Source organism: Pistacia vera, unplaced genomic scaffold, assembly GCF_008641045.1.
Source record: "Pistacia vera cultivar Batoury unplaced genomic scaffold, PisVer_v2 Contig396, whole genome shotgun sequence".
In the NCBI taxonomy this organism is placed as follows: Eukaryota; Viridiplantae; Streptophyta; class Magnoliopsida; order Sapindales; family Anacardiaceae; genus Pistacia; species Pistacia vera.
The window spans coordinates 251,629-266,110 of NW_022196219.1; the positions used below are offsets into that span (position 1 = coordinate 251,629).

The following is a 14,482-nucleotide window of genomic DNA, read 5'->3' on the forward strand; positions in this document are numbered from 1 at the left end:
CTCATTTCAAAGTAAGAGTTTTGATCAAACTTTAATTTATAATGAGCGGTAGAATATTCCACAAAAGAATATTCTAGTTTTGATTTTCATATTTGTGAAGTCAAAGATTGACTCATATGTAAAACGTATAAACCAAAAATTGATTATGTATATATATACGCACACGGATGTCCTATTGGGTCTAAATTGTAAAACAACATTAAAACATATAGAATAATATACAATTTATTGAAGTTTTAAAAATGATTTTTTTATTTATTTATTATTATTCTTTAACAAAATAATTTTACTTATTGTATTTTTCATTCAATCAAGTAATAGTATTTTGATTTTGTGTTAAACTTATGAAGATTTATGAAATAAACTAAAATAACTTGTTAAAATTTAATAATAAATGTATATAAAATATAGATTTTAAAAACACTTGTATTGGGAGATTGTGTACAAAAACCAGTCACAATCAAAAAGAAAAGAAATATCTATTGGTGTGATTCAGTTTGTCCACATCTTTTGCTTTGCCCCCTTATATTAAAATTCTATGTGCTCACTTTACCACCTCATCCCTTCCACCAACCCTATATTCCAATTCCAAAAAACCCAATAAATAAATAAATAAAATAAAATCACATGCTTATAATTCATCTCCACCTCTCAACTTGAAACCATGGAGTCTTCTAAAATCTTTCCTACACTTCAACTTCACCACACATTGTCCAGGCATGAAACGTAGGCCCATCGCCCACCATTCATAACATTTTCCTTACGTGTATTCCAAACCCCCACCCATTCTCCTTCTCTCCTTCCCCACTTCTTTATATTATAAAATCTTTTCCACTTCCTCACAAATCCCTTCTATATTCATCATGGACACTCCTTCTCCTCGTAATTACACTAAAGAAGAGCCATCTGAAATGAGTTACAGGAACTTTTCACAAGCCGTTCGAAGAATTAAAGCAAGCAGCAAGGCAACTGGGTTGCATGGCTCTTCAGATGTTAGTAGTATTAATGAGGGTGAGTTAGTTTTGCAGAATAAGGATAAGGATAATTATAGCGTTAATGGCGGACGTGAGAGGCTGAAGAGACATAGAGAAGAAGTGGCGGGGAGTGTGTTGATACCGGATCAATGGGGGCAAGAAGAAATGCTTAAAGATTGGACTGATTGTTCTGCTTTTGAAGCTTTGTTGGTTCCTAATAAGATCGCTTCTGCTCGTAAAGCTCTTGTTGCGGATCATGGACGTGGAGCCAGTCGTGCTTCCACTTCTACTTCTCCTCATCAACAACGTCTGAGGATAGAGAGTAGGTGTTAAATTATCGATCATTATTATTATTTTTTAGAAGCCAGTGGTTAATTCTCTTAGATCTCGATCTCTTGTTGGGTTTTGTATCATATTTCCACTTTACCACCTCATCCCTTCCACCAACCCTAAGCCAGTGGTTACTATTATCAGAATTTCTCTGACCTCTTCGCTAGTCAGTTTAGAGAATAAACAAGCGTTCGGCCGAAGAATGAATTATGCCTAGTACTGTATATTTTGCTACTCTTATTAGTTATCATATTAATTCTTGTGTACTGGCTTCATGATGTTGATGATAAGCAAATTTTTANGTGAAGTCAAAGATTGACTCATATGTAAAACGTATAAACCAAAAATTGATTATGTATATATATACGCACACGGATGTCCTATTGGGTCTAAATTGTAAAACAACATTAAAACATATAGAATAATATACAATTTATTGAAGTTTTAAAAATGATTTTTTTATTTATTTATTATTATTCTTTAACAAAATAATTTTACTTATTGTATTTTTCATTCAATCAAGTAATAGTATTTTGATTTTGTGTTAAACTTATGAAGATTTATGAAATAAACTAAAATAACTTGTTAAAATTTAATAATAAATGTATATAAAATATAGATTTTAAAAACACTTGTATTGGGAGATTGTGTACAAAAACCAGTCACAATCAAAAAGAAAAGAAATATCTATTGGTGTGATTCAGTTTGTCCACATCTTTTGCTTTGCCCCCTTATATTAAAATTCTATGTGCTCACTTTACCACCTCATCCCTTCCACCAACCCTATATTCCAATTCCAAAAAACCCAATAAATAAATAAATAAAATAAAATCACATGCTTATAATTCATCTCCACCTCTCAACTTGAAACCATGGAGTCTTCTAAAATCTTTCCTACACTTCAACTTCACCACACATTGTCCAGGCATGAAACGTAGGCCCATCGCCCACCATTCATAACATTTTCCTTACGTGTATTCCAAACCCCCACCCATTCTCCTTCTCTCCTTCCCCACTTCTTTATATTATAAAATCTTTTCCACTTCCTCACAAATCCCTTCTATATTCATCATGGACACTCCTTCTCCTCGTAATTACACTAAAGAAGAGCCATCTGAAATGAGTTACAGGAACTTTTCACAAGCCGTTCGAAGAATTAAAGCAAGCAGCAAGGCAACTGGGTTGCATGGCTCTTCAGATGTTAGTAGTATTAATGAGGGTGAGTTAGTTTTGCAGAATAAGGATAAGGATAATTATAGCGTTAATGGCGGACGTGAGAGGCTGAAGAGACATAGAGAAGAAGTGGCGGGGAGTGTGTTGATACCGGATCAATGGGGGCAAGAAGAAATGCTTAAAGATTGGACTGATTGTTCTGCTTTTGAAGCTTTGTTGGTTCCTAATAAGATCGCTTCTGCTCGTAAAGCTCTTGTTGCGGATCATGGACGTGGAGCCAGTCGTGCTTCCACTTCTACTTCTCCTCATCAACAACGTCTGAGGATAGAGAGTAGGTGTTAAATTATCGATCATTATTATTATTTTTTAGAAGCCAGTGGTTAATTCTCTTAGATCTCGATCTCTTGTTGGGTTTTGTATCATATTTCCACTTTACCACCTCATCCCTTCCACCAACCCTAAGCCAGTGGTTACTATTATCAGAATTTCTCTGACCTCTTCGCTAGTCAGTTTAGAGAATAAACAAGCGTTCGGCCGAAGAATGAATTATGCCTAGTACTGTATATTTTGCTACTCTTATTAGTTATCATATTAATTCTTGTGTACTGGCTTCATGATGTTGATGATAAGCAAATTTTTAACAGTTGTTTTTGTAATTACAAATTAGTGGTGAATGATTTAAGGTTGTTATACAGTAAATTATATATAAATCAACACATGAAATTATATATATAAATGACTTGAAGGAGCAATTTGATGGTCAAATCGTATAAAGCAAGGTGTAAATTGGTTGGAGTCAGTCTAATCAGAAATCATGTATTGGTTTGATATGACTTAGGTTAGGTTTAGACTTTAGATCCTATGAAAATCATCCCTCAACTCAGATCTGTTTAATCTTATTACAAAAAATAGAAAACCAATTCCCAGGATTGGGTGCTCAGAATACTATTAATACATCAAGCCTGATATTGATCCAAAACAAACTTTAATTCATGATGAAATCTAAGCCTCTCAATTTAAGATACAGATAAAAAAAAATGTTTAGTCTTTGCATTTTGCAACAACGTATAGCTTAAGGTCTTCCTTAATTAGTTAGTGGTAATTAGTTCTCTGGCTTTAACTTCTCCATCTCTTCTTCTATCTGTCAGCACAAAACAAATTAAACAAATACCAGCAAATTCCCAAAGAAATTAATATTTCTCACCTTTAAAGGATTTAGAAATGGTGAAGAATTTAATTTACAACTCATTAATTGCTTGATCACGTAGCTAGTATGAAATCGTGGTTATATGTAAATTCTCTCTTTAATTAATGAATTAGCAGCTGAAGAGATATTGTTAAACATTCAATCTTTTTCAGTGTGAGCAATTTGAAGTAACAGAAGATCTCTGTAATAGCAAATATTAACTAATGAACTTACAAGTATCAGTTCCTTCATATGAGCATTCTCATCTTTCAATGCCTCCACTTCCTCTTCCAGATATTTTAAATGCTTATACAAATGACAAAAATTTTAAAATAAATCTCTGGAGAATTTGATAATGAATTTATCTACCAATTAACAATTCTCATCACGTATATTAATAAGTAGATACCTGTTTCTTGGCTCGAGATCGCGCAGCTGAAGCTCTACTACTTATCATATTCTTCCTCTTCCTTTGCTCAGCCTCAGCCTCTTCAGTACCCTCTATTTCTTTCTTCATCTCCCACTATGCACAACATCATCAACATTATGCTTATCACCCTGTGCCTCTGGCATTGTTAATCCTTTTGAATTCTGCAACCCATTTGACAACTGTGGTCTCCCTAATGGATTTATGAGACACCCTTGATATGTTACACCATTTTTTATAGCCTTAGGAATATTATTATTATTATTGGGCTGATGTCCAACATTGATCTGGTATTCTGCAACAGTAACGCCTAGCTCTTCTAAGTTGTCTGCATGTTTTTCTTTGAATATTGAAGAAAATATTCTTCAGTAACTGGCATTTCACTCAACAATATTGCAGTCCAGGATATTGAGTTATCACTGAAATCCATGTTGATTAATTCCTGAACCCACTAGCAGTAATTATAAATAAGTTTATTCTTCACCAGCACCTGCACACAACACAAAAGAGGAAACAATATATTTAAATGAACATATAGCTTGTAAATAAAATTCACAATAGTGATCAATGTTTGAGACGAAGATTATCATTCAATACTCATGTATTATAATTATTTTTGTCCCTATTATGGAAATGAATCTGAAAGAGGTGATGTTAAATAAATTAGTTTAATTTGTGGTCTTTGGTGTAAATGAGATAGCTTTAATTAAATGTAGCAACTAATTTATGTTTAGATGAATAGCCATATTTGATTAATTTTAACAAACATTATGAGAAGGAAAGGATTAAAATTAAGATGATATAAGAATCTTTGTTCTGATGAGTTAATTTAGACTGGGTGGATTAATTATAAGATTAGCAACTAACTGCATATTGTTAAGAAATTTTAAATTGAAAAATATGTTCCTCTAATCTTCACTACTCTTTTTTCATAATAAATACTAATTAATAATAATTTGTTCGCATTTTTTTACACTTTCACGACTCTGAAGATAAGTTTTTTTATTTAAATTAAGAACCCATTAGGCCCAGGAACTTAGACAAAGAGCTCATTGGGCTGCTTCTTGTATATTGTTGGGCAATTCCCCATCAGGCTTCTTACTGAATGTCCCCTCTACAATTCATTATCATTAAGAAAACACGGACAGCAAAAACTTCAACAGAAGAGAAGTTACTTTTTTTTTATGATTATTTTTTGGCTTTTTCAGACCAAAGCCCTCTGTCGGCGACTTCCCCGTTACTACCATTGAGTAGATAAACTGGCAATCTACCTAACGACGCTGATAATGTCTCCAGAAGCATCGCCAAAGACGAAGCACAGATCCGACAAACGGCAGTTGTTGGCGACTTTGCTGCCTACTTCTCTATTATTTTGATTTTGAGAAACATGTTTTAAAGGAAATTATTTTTTGAAAAAAAGGTTAATTTTTTTTAAAGAAGATAATACTGTGTAATCCCGTGGGAGGGTTAGGGATTAGTTTTAATGAATTTTTCAAACTTTAATGTAGTCCCCTTTAACGAAATTTCAAACAAAGGATAACTTTAAAATAATGCAATTAAACCCTTTCATATAGTGGTGTGTTTGGCTATTCTTAGTTGACAGCATTTGACTGCATTAAAGGGTGAGATTGCATTATTTCGAAGTTGTCCCATGCTTGGCACCATTTTAGGCAATTGAAGAGTGAATTAAATTTTATAAAACCCTCCACTAACTTTATCAAGTTTTTTTTTAATAGAGTAAACAACATGTTCCCACCCAAGGTTTGGCGAAATGGTAAGTTTCCACCCCTAGGTTCATAAATTTCATATTCCCACCCTTAAATTAAGAGAAAATTGTTTAATGTAACAATTAAAAGGGTAAAATAGTCATTTCAAAAATAAAATTTTAAAATAACCCTCCAAATCTCAAATTCATCCCACCAAGCGACTGGCGATTTCAGGCCAATCTAGCATGTTCTCGACGTAGTCGATCTCTCCCGACACCACCATTACAATCCCCTCAACCCCCATATTAAAACCTCTAACCTCCCCGCCTGATTGAACCCCCCAATTGTCGACTGTCGCTCTTAGTTTTGGTCGCACATTTTATCCAAATTTTGACCAATCTCGGCACTAGAAACCACCCCCAACACCACCAATAGCATCACCAGCTTCCCCTCACCAAAATTGATCACAATTGCTCGTCAATCTCCGCCACCTCTCCCTTAGGGTTTCGCTTGGTTGTCGCGCCTTTCCAGCCAAATTCTGACAGATCTTAGTGCTGGAAATCACCCCTGACACCATCAATAGCACAACAAGCATCGCCCTTCCAAAACCCCAACACCCTCGACCTCGATTGTCTATCGATCGCCGTCCGTCTCCCCCTTTAGGTGTTTTGCAAAATTGTTGCTTTTGGGTTGATTGGAGGTTGATTTGGAGTTTGTTTTGAAAGGAGAATGATTGGTTTTAAAGTGTTTGTGGTTTGTTGATTGATTGTGGTTTTTTTTTTTTTTTTTTGACTATTTCACTAGGCCGCCAACCACCACCAACCTTAGCACTGCCCACACCCACCAAGTGTTCGACAAATTTCCCCAATGACACTTCACCTTCACCCACGCGTGGGGATAGTCAATGGAGGTAGGTGTTTTGATGAAGAGGAGATAGGGATGTTGATGGTGGTGTTAGGGGTGATTTTCTTGTGCCGAAATCTATCGGAATTCGGCTGAAAACTAAAAAGTTGCGCAGATCAGCAAGGAGCGGCGACCAGTGATTGGCGGGTGCACTCAAGTGGAAAAGTTAGGGTTTTTGGTGAGGAGGATAAGAGGATGTTGATGGTGGCAATGTTCTAAAAACCAGACCGGGCCTAGACCTAGTCAAGGGCCCAATTTCTGGTTTTGGCTGTTGGATCAATCTAACCCACCAGTTAGATCAATGACATCCTCATGATGACATCATCATGACATCAAAAAAACCCTAAAATTTAATATTTTGTAAAAACAATTAAACAAACCCTGTAACAATAATAAAAACATCAAAGTTTAATAGTTTTTAACCACTTACAGTTTACAAAATTCAAACTTGAAAGGCATACAAAATAATATCAAATATCAATCCACCAACCAGCACACAAACAAAATTACAAAATGTTAAAATATCAATCCACCAACCAACATACAAAATTATAAAATATCAATCCACCAACCAAACCACCATCCATCAGCCATAAGTAAAATGATTTGAATCCAAATTCAATTGAATCAACTCCTGTGAGTCCCATCATCCATCTCAATTTCTACAAATGAATTAAAATACAACAAAAGAGTTAGAAAGAAAATATCAGATAAATTACTACATTGATTAATATAATAATCCATCTCAATTCCTATATTCATTTGAATCATTTCCATAACCCAAATTTAAAATAGAAACATACTTTATTCTTCCAATGATCTTCAACAGTTCAACCCATCCTAAATTGATTATCCACATTATCGTTCTAGTCATCATCATTATCATCACCATCATCTAGAAAAAATTTAGCAAAAATTAAAAATATAAGTTAAAAATTATGATGTATATTGTTTTTTAATATTATAATTTAAAATAGCAACCAAGTTGGTTAAAAGTTGGAAAACAACCTTGTGAAACATCTGTTGAATCATAGTATGGTTGATCACCAACATCGATAGGAATAGATCATTCTTTATAAAGTGCTTACTCCAATTCATCTAAACTGAATTCATCACCCACCTGTTCATCGTCAGCAATCCAAAATTCTATTTTGTCGATGCTTTCATAGTCGATAGGAACACAACTGCTTTTCTTATAACACATTCTAAAAGACACACCAAATAAAAATATCAATAAAAATATTAAAATTGCCAATGTTTTATACCTATTTTGCAAACGCAAGTTATAATGGATAAAAATAAGGTCATTCAATTGTTGATGCTCCAATCTATTCCTTATTTTTGAATGGATACGTTTGAAAACGCTCCAATTTATTCCTTCTTTTTGTATGGATGCGTTCGAAAACACTCCAATTTCGCTCACATCTCGAAGAGGTTGAAGTTTGGCTCAAAATTTTAATTGCAAACTTCTGTAAATGTGGAGTATTGTACCCATATGTCCTCGACCATTCATCTAATTAAAGTTAAAGTGTTAACCATATGAAATAAATATAAATTCATAACTCAGAAAACAGACTTAAAATTGAGAAATTTAATAAGTATCACATACTAGGTCGTGTGGTTTTGCAAGTTTGAATGGCAAGCTCACGAGAAAAGCTTTCCTCATGGTCTCAATATATTCTACTCTCGTCCACTAACTTTGACTTGTTCAACTTAAATGCAATTGCTTTATTGTCGACAACATCAAGAAAACCACGTATGACCTCTAGTTTCTTGTCAAAAGTTGCACGATCATATTGAAAAGTTAGATTCAAATAATAAGTTACAGCATGAATGTAATAGCTGTTTTCTACTCAAATACTCATAAAAATGTACATAATAAAATACATATAAAGTAACATAAATAATTGGGCCCAAATGTTTTCTTTCATTAAACATATATATATGTACATAAATATTCTTTTCACAAACATTGTAACATGTACAAAACATCAAAAATAAGATGGACAGTGTAGCCATTTCCCTTCGCTTGCCGAAGCCCATCCGACAGTGTCCTCACCTAGATCCTGCAAAACATGAAAAAAAAAGGGGTGAGCACAACTAATGCTCAGTAAGTAAATCCTCTACGCATCTATCCCCGTAACTCTCTCTCTCTAATTCTTTCCTTATAGTTCTCAATTACTCTCTATTTATACTTCTCACTACTTTCTCTTTCTCATAACTCTTTTTACTAACTCTCTCTAGTAGTCACGGCCTCATCTTACCGGAGGTACGGCTGGGACTCGCTCCCACTCTACGTGACTTCTACTCATACTAGCCGATCGGACCTGGTTATGCATGGATTCGGAACCTTTGGCCATGTGAGTATATAATCTCTCTCTCGGGTACTCTCGGGTATAGCCCTCATCCGCATGCACTGTCACAGGCTACACCACTTTTCTCTCTCTCATATTCATGCCGCTCTCTCAATGCGGTGTACATGCGGGAAACTCTACCCATTACTCACGGGTTCCCCATCGCATAACCTACTCTATTTTCTTTTTTCTTCGTTCTCTAGTGCTCATTCTCTCTTTCTCTCTCTTTACTCTTAAAGTAGCTTATACTCACATTCTCTACTATGTCTCAAGCTACTTCTTAAGTGCATAAGAAAATGTGTATGGACAACTCATGCTCACTAATGCACTTATGAAATGCCAAATGCAATATTGCATCAAAACAGTCATTCTACACAGGTTACACTAAAAAGGACATAACTTGCGTTATACACATTGGATTGCTACGGTTTTGGTCTCATTTTAAAGCTTAAAAACAGGGCTACAACTTTGATGTTTTGATCTCAGCCCAGTTCAATCCGTAAGATGCCCAAAATTCACTTAGAAAGTCACAACTGTGACAGGGCAGATTTCACTTAGGCATTTCCTTAAACAACTCATGTGCATACCAAAGCTCTACTTATCTATAACTCTACTCTTTTCTTTAATCATCCAAAATGGGAGGAAAAATCCCTCATACACTCTAATTTCCTGCCAAGGCAAAACACTCCCATAAGGTTTGCTCAAAACTCCCTCCAACTTTAATCAAACTCAACTCATCATTATGCAATCACAACACTTCTCATAACTCAATTAAATTCATATCAACATAAATAAATATTCATGACATCTCAATTTCTCAGCAAGCATAATACATACATATACATACACAATCTCTACTCAAATAAATTCTTAAATCTCAATTTAGTTTGGATTTACTTACTTTGTGAAAAAGTGGCTTCTCTAGCACTTTTCCTTTCCTTTGTTGTCTTGTCTCCTCTCTACAACTCAAAACAACAACAAGAACAATAACAACCAAATAAGACTTCACTATAACTATAAGCAAACTCACATCTAAAGCATGAATCCTTACCTTAGGATGCTTTAGATGAAATCTCTACTCAAAATTACCCAAAAGCTCCTTAGAAATCTTGGAAAATTGGATGGAGAAACTGAGAGAAATTAGACAATGGAAGAGGCGGTGGAAAAGAATGAATAAAGGGTTTCTCTACACTTTAACTCTTTTTAGCTCATATTATAAGCATCATTTCCCATTTTGCCCTTGCTCTTCCTTGGAAATTTCATCCATATCCTTTGATTCTTTGCAAATACACATTTATTACCAACACATTCTCTACTTAATTTCCTTACATTTTGCTCCCCACTATTCCTACTAATTAGGGGTAGAATGGTCATTATGCCCCAAAGGAAGAATTCTCTAGAAAACCCAAGAAACTTTTTATTAGGCTCGTCGCCGCGGCGAAGAACTTTCTGTCGCCCCGGTGAAACAGGGCAGAACCTACCCGCGGTTGCAGCTCCTCCTCGCCGCGACGAAGATTCTCCTTCGCCCCGGCGAAGATTGGATTTCCAAAATTCACCAAATTTCAACCAATTTCAAAGCAATCAATCAACCAACTCTACATACCATTTCAATTTAAAGATTCACCAACCAACCATGAGAACATACAAACTCATTTGAAGCTAAATCAATGAACGTTTAAGTAATACAACGAATCTTAAGTACGTACCTCAAGCGGGGCGTTACAATGAATGTCACGGTGCAAAAGCCTATCCTACTGCAGCTTAATAATTCTGGTATAAGGCTTGTATAATGTCTTTTTATTCTTAAAGAACTTCGTGATTGCTTTTTTTGCTTTGTACGTGCCATCATACACATATCCTATTGCAGGCCTCTCATATGAGTCTACAATCTGCAAGAAACACATCAAAGGAGCCACAATTTTGGAAACTTGGCCATGTCATCCTAGACTTCATTATCTAGAATTATGGGAATAACATCCTTGCCTTTACTACTTCTGGCATGTCGAGAGTCCACAAAAAATATATCTGTCACCATAGCTTGCAAGTCATGTTTGTGCTCATGGAGACTTCTTAATGCAATGAAAGTAGTAGCAAAACGAGTTGCACTTGGTCATATGATTTCTTTCCAACCTTGTTCAAGTGATACATACATAGTAGATGTTAGTGAATTATTACAAAATGATTATTATGTAATGAATTGACAAGAACATGAGTTAAAGGTTTATAAGCTATTACCTCTCTTTTCCTCAACCAAGCTATCAAGATTGTGTGATTATAGTCAAACTTGGTTACTTCAGATGCACGTTTTGCAAGATGCACTATGTGGCCTAACTCAACTATATCTTTCAAAATTAAATTTATGCAATGTGTTGCACAGGGCGACCAAGTAATATTCTCATACTTCTCAAACAACATTCTTCCAACAGCTTTAAAATTTGCTCCATTATCCATGATAACATGGACAATATTGGTTGGTCTAACCCATAAAGTCATATCCTCAAACAACTTGAACAATGTAAAGGCATCCTTTACAATATCTGAAGCATCCACTGATTTTATAAAGCAAACACCTTTAGGACAGTATATGAGAAAATTAATCAATGACGATGACATCATAAGTAGATTGTTTATACCCAACCTCTTCCCATATACTCTTGTAATTGTCAAAAAGTAATTGCACTTCTTTCTTAGTATCTCTCAATAAATTCACACGGATAACATCATAAGTAGATTGTTTATACCCAAAGCCAATTGCAGTAACAACATCCAACATAGGCTGAAAATAAATTGAATTTAAAGCACTCATCGGGATTCAACCATCATAAAAGAATTGTGCAACAGCCATGTGTGCTCTCCACTTCGCTTCTTTTCCAGCCAAAAGACTCCTAATTGAGAGCTAGGACCCAAGAGTAGTTCATGGAGTAAAATAATTACTAATCCCTATAGGTTTCTTTCTCTTACTATTTGTACATTATTTTTTACCACCACCACTACTACCTTCATTCATGGTCATTTGTGATGAGAAGACCTCTTCACATTCTTAATCTAACTTATCACCCTCAAATTCATGTAACGTAGCACCATAAGGACTTGCATACTTTTGGAAATCTTCTTTTTGTTTATTCTTTACCCTTATTTCTGTTAGTGCTTCATTCATATGGAATCTAACATCAAATGGAACCTTTAGGCACTTTCCAATATCCCCCTTTACTCCTTCTAGGTGTTGCTTTATTTAGAAAATATCTCTACCTTCTAGTAACCTTGCCACAATGAAGACAAGATAATATTTTCTTTCCATCTTTATCAACACCCTCAATAACATGTCCCCATGCTATATCAGTCTTTCCTTGAAAAGATTGTGAGGAAATGGATGCAGCCGATGAGTTTTGTGCAGACAAAGATGATGACATTCTCTCCCTTAGCAAGTAACAACCAACAACCAATTTGCTATAACTTATAACTTTAATTAATATAAAATCAATTCATATTATATATAAGAAACAATTATGAATAAACATACTGAGATTGATTAAAAGAAACATATATTTGTTATGTAACCAACAACCAACACAAACTATTTCACATTCAACAAACAACTAATATAAACAACATTCATCATCAATGGGCTGCAAATTCGAAATACAGTGGTTCACGAGCTGATTGAGAGAGACATCTTATTGCCAAGTCATGACACACTAAAGCGAAAAAAGTTTAAAAAACCAATTGTCTTCACTAAAACCTTCCCACAAACAACTATTGTGTCAACTCATCCTGATTGTAATGGCTATATAATTTGAATCTTGGGCTGCAAAACCATATGGGTTGTACACAAGAAGACAGTAATTCATTGTTACCAATTAGACTATCTATCAATTATTTAATCATGAATTGATTGAATTTTGTTGTTCTTGATGCACCCTAACATGTTATAACAAATAGTTTTACACTTTCATCTAGATTATCCAAACTTCTACACTTATAGATCAAGATTCTACAACAACATATCATTCATCTATGTTAAACTCATAATCAAACAACCCACTCATCAACAGAACAAGACCAAAAAGAGACAAAAGTCACAAAACAAAAACAGAAAAACAGAAGCAAAAACAAACGAGAAAGAGAAAGATAGGATGACTCGAAGCTCTTACAATCTGTTACTTGGTCGACAGTAGACAGCAGCTCGCAGACGCAGTCGACAATGATAGATGTGAAGACTAAAGAGGTTGAAGTTGAAGGATGTCGAGAATGCAGCTCACAGACAGCAAGGCAAACGACGGATGTGGACGAAAGACGCAGACAACGTCAGTAAATGCAAATGGCAATGACAAATGTGAACACTGAAAGAGGTTGAAGTTGAAGGAAGTCGCGAATGGAGGAGCAATCACAAATGGGTAAACAAAATTGGTTTTAAGGTTTTTTTGTATTAAGGGTTATTAGACTGGATTTGGTGCTAGACTAGTGGTTTGACACAATAACATCGATCCAACCGCGATCCAAGGCGGTCCAATAACAAATCTTGGTTTTTCCCCCTGTAAACCGAAAGCCTTAACGTAAACCGATCAGACTGGTTCGATTGCCAAGTCTGGCCTGGGTTTCAGAAAATTGGATAGTGCTATCAGGGAGGTCCAACAATGTCGGAATTAGGCTGGATTTTTGGCTTGGCCGGGATCTCTTATGGGGCTTATTTGAGAGAAATTTGAGATGCAGAGGTTATTTTAAGAGAAACTAACGGTATTAATTTAAGGGTAGAAATCTATAATTTATGAAACTAGGGGTGGAAACTTGCCATTTCGCCAAACCTTGGGTGGGAAGAAGTCGCTTACTCTTTTAAATACTCTATGATGCATATATAACAGGTTTCCACACATGAACGTTTTTCAAATAATGTTATAAGCTCTAATTCCCCAGGAAAACTCAGCCATCAAAATTAATATAGTAAGGGCATATCAAATTTGTAATAAAACATTTTAAAGTTTATGACTAATTAATTGATTAGAGAGACATGATATTAGAATTTGTGTAAAATAAAACAATGTTAATAAGTAATTAACTAATTAATTGATTAGAATTAAAGATAACAGAATTTGTGCAATTTGATATTTATTTTTCTATTATAGATTTCTCCTAAAATGTTCCTAAAGTTTAGATAATTTACTTAGAAGAGAAACTCAATTACCTTAGTTTATGTAATATTGCAATAAATTTACAAATTGCAAATCTTTAAGGAATTAATTAGTTATTTAATAAAATTGTAATTAATTACTTAATTACAATGTGATTAGATTATTAAGTAATTAAATTGTATTGAAAATTGACTAAATTTTAAAATATTATATAGAATATCAAAATTAAATTTCGGGGCACGGCGGGGACAGGGACGAGGCGGGGCGGGGTTTTCATGGGGCAGTTAGGGACAACACGGGTCA

At 34.7% G+C, this 14,482-nt stretch overlaps 2 protein-coding genes across 2 annotated transcripts; both read left to right on the forward strand.

Annotated features, from left to right (window-relative positions):
- Positions 1-669: 669 nt before the first annotated feature.
- LOC116141257 (protein BIC2-like) lies at positions 670-1,593 on the forward strand. The gene is made up of 2 exons (XM_031426784.1): positions 670-1,389; positions 1,436-1,593. The coding sequence occupies exon 1, from the start codon at positions 864-866 to the stop codon at positions 1,305-1,307; it is 444 nt and encodes a 147-aa protein (XP_031282644.1). The 5' UTR covers positions 670-863; the 3' UTR covers positions 1,308-1,389; positions 1,436-1,593.
- A 588-nt stretch (positions 1,594-2,181) lies between these two features.
- LOC116141256 (protein BIC2-like) lies at positions 2,182-3,133 on the forward strand. The gene is made up of 2 exons (XM_031426783.1): positions 2,182-2,901; positions 2,948-3,133. The coding sequence occupies exon 1, from the start codon at positions 2,376-2,378 to the stop codon at positions 2,817-2,819; it is 444 nt and encodes a 147-aa protein (XP_031282643.1). The 5' UTR covers positions 2,182-2,375; the 3' UTR covers positions 2,820-2,901; positions 2,948-3,133.
- Positions 3,134-14,482: the final 11,349 nt, after the last annotated feature.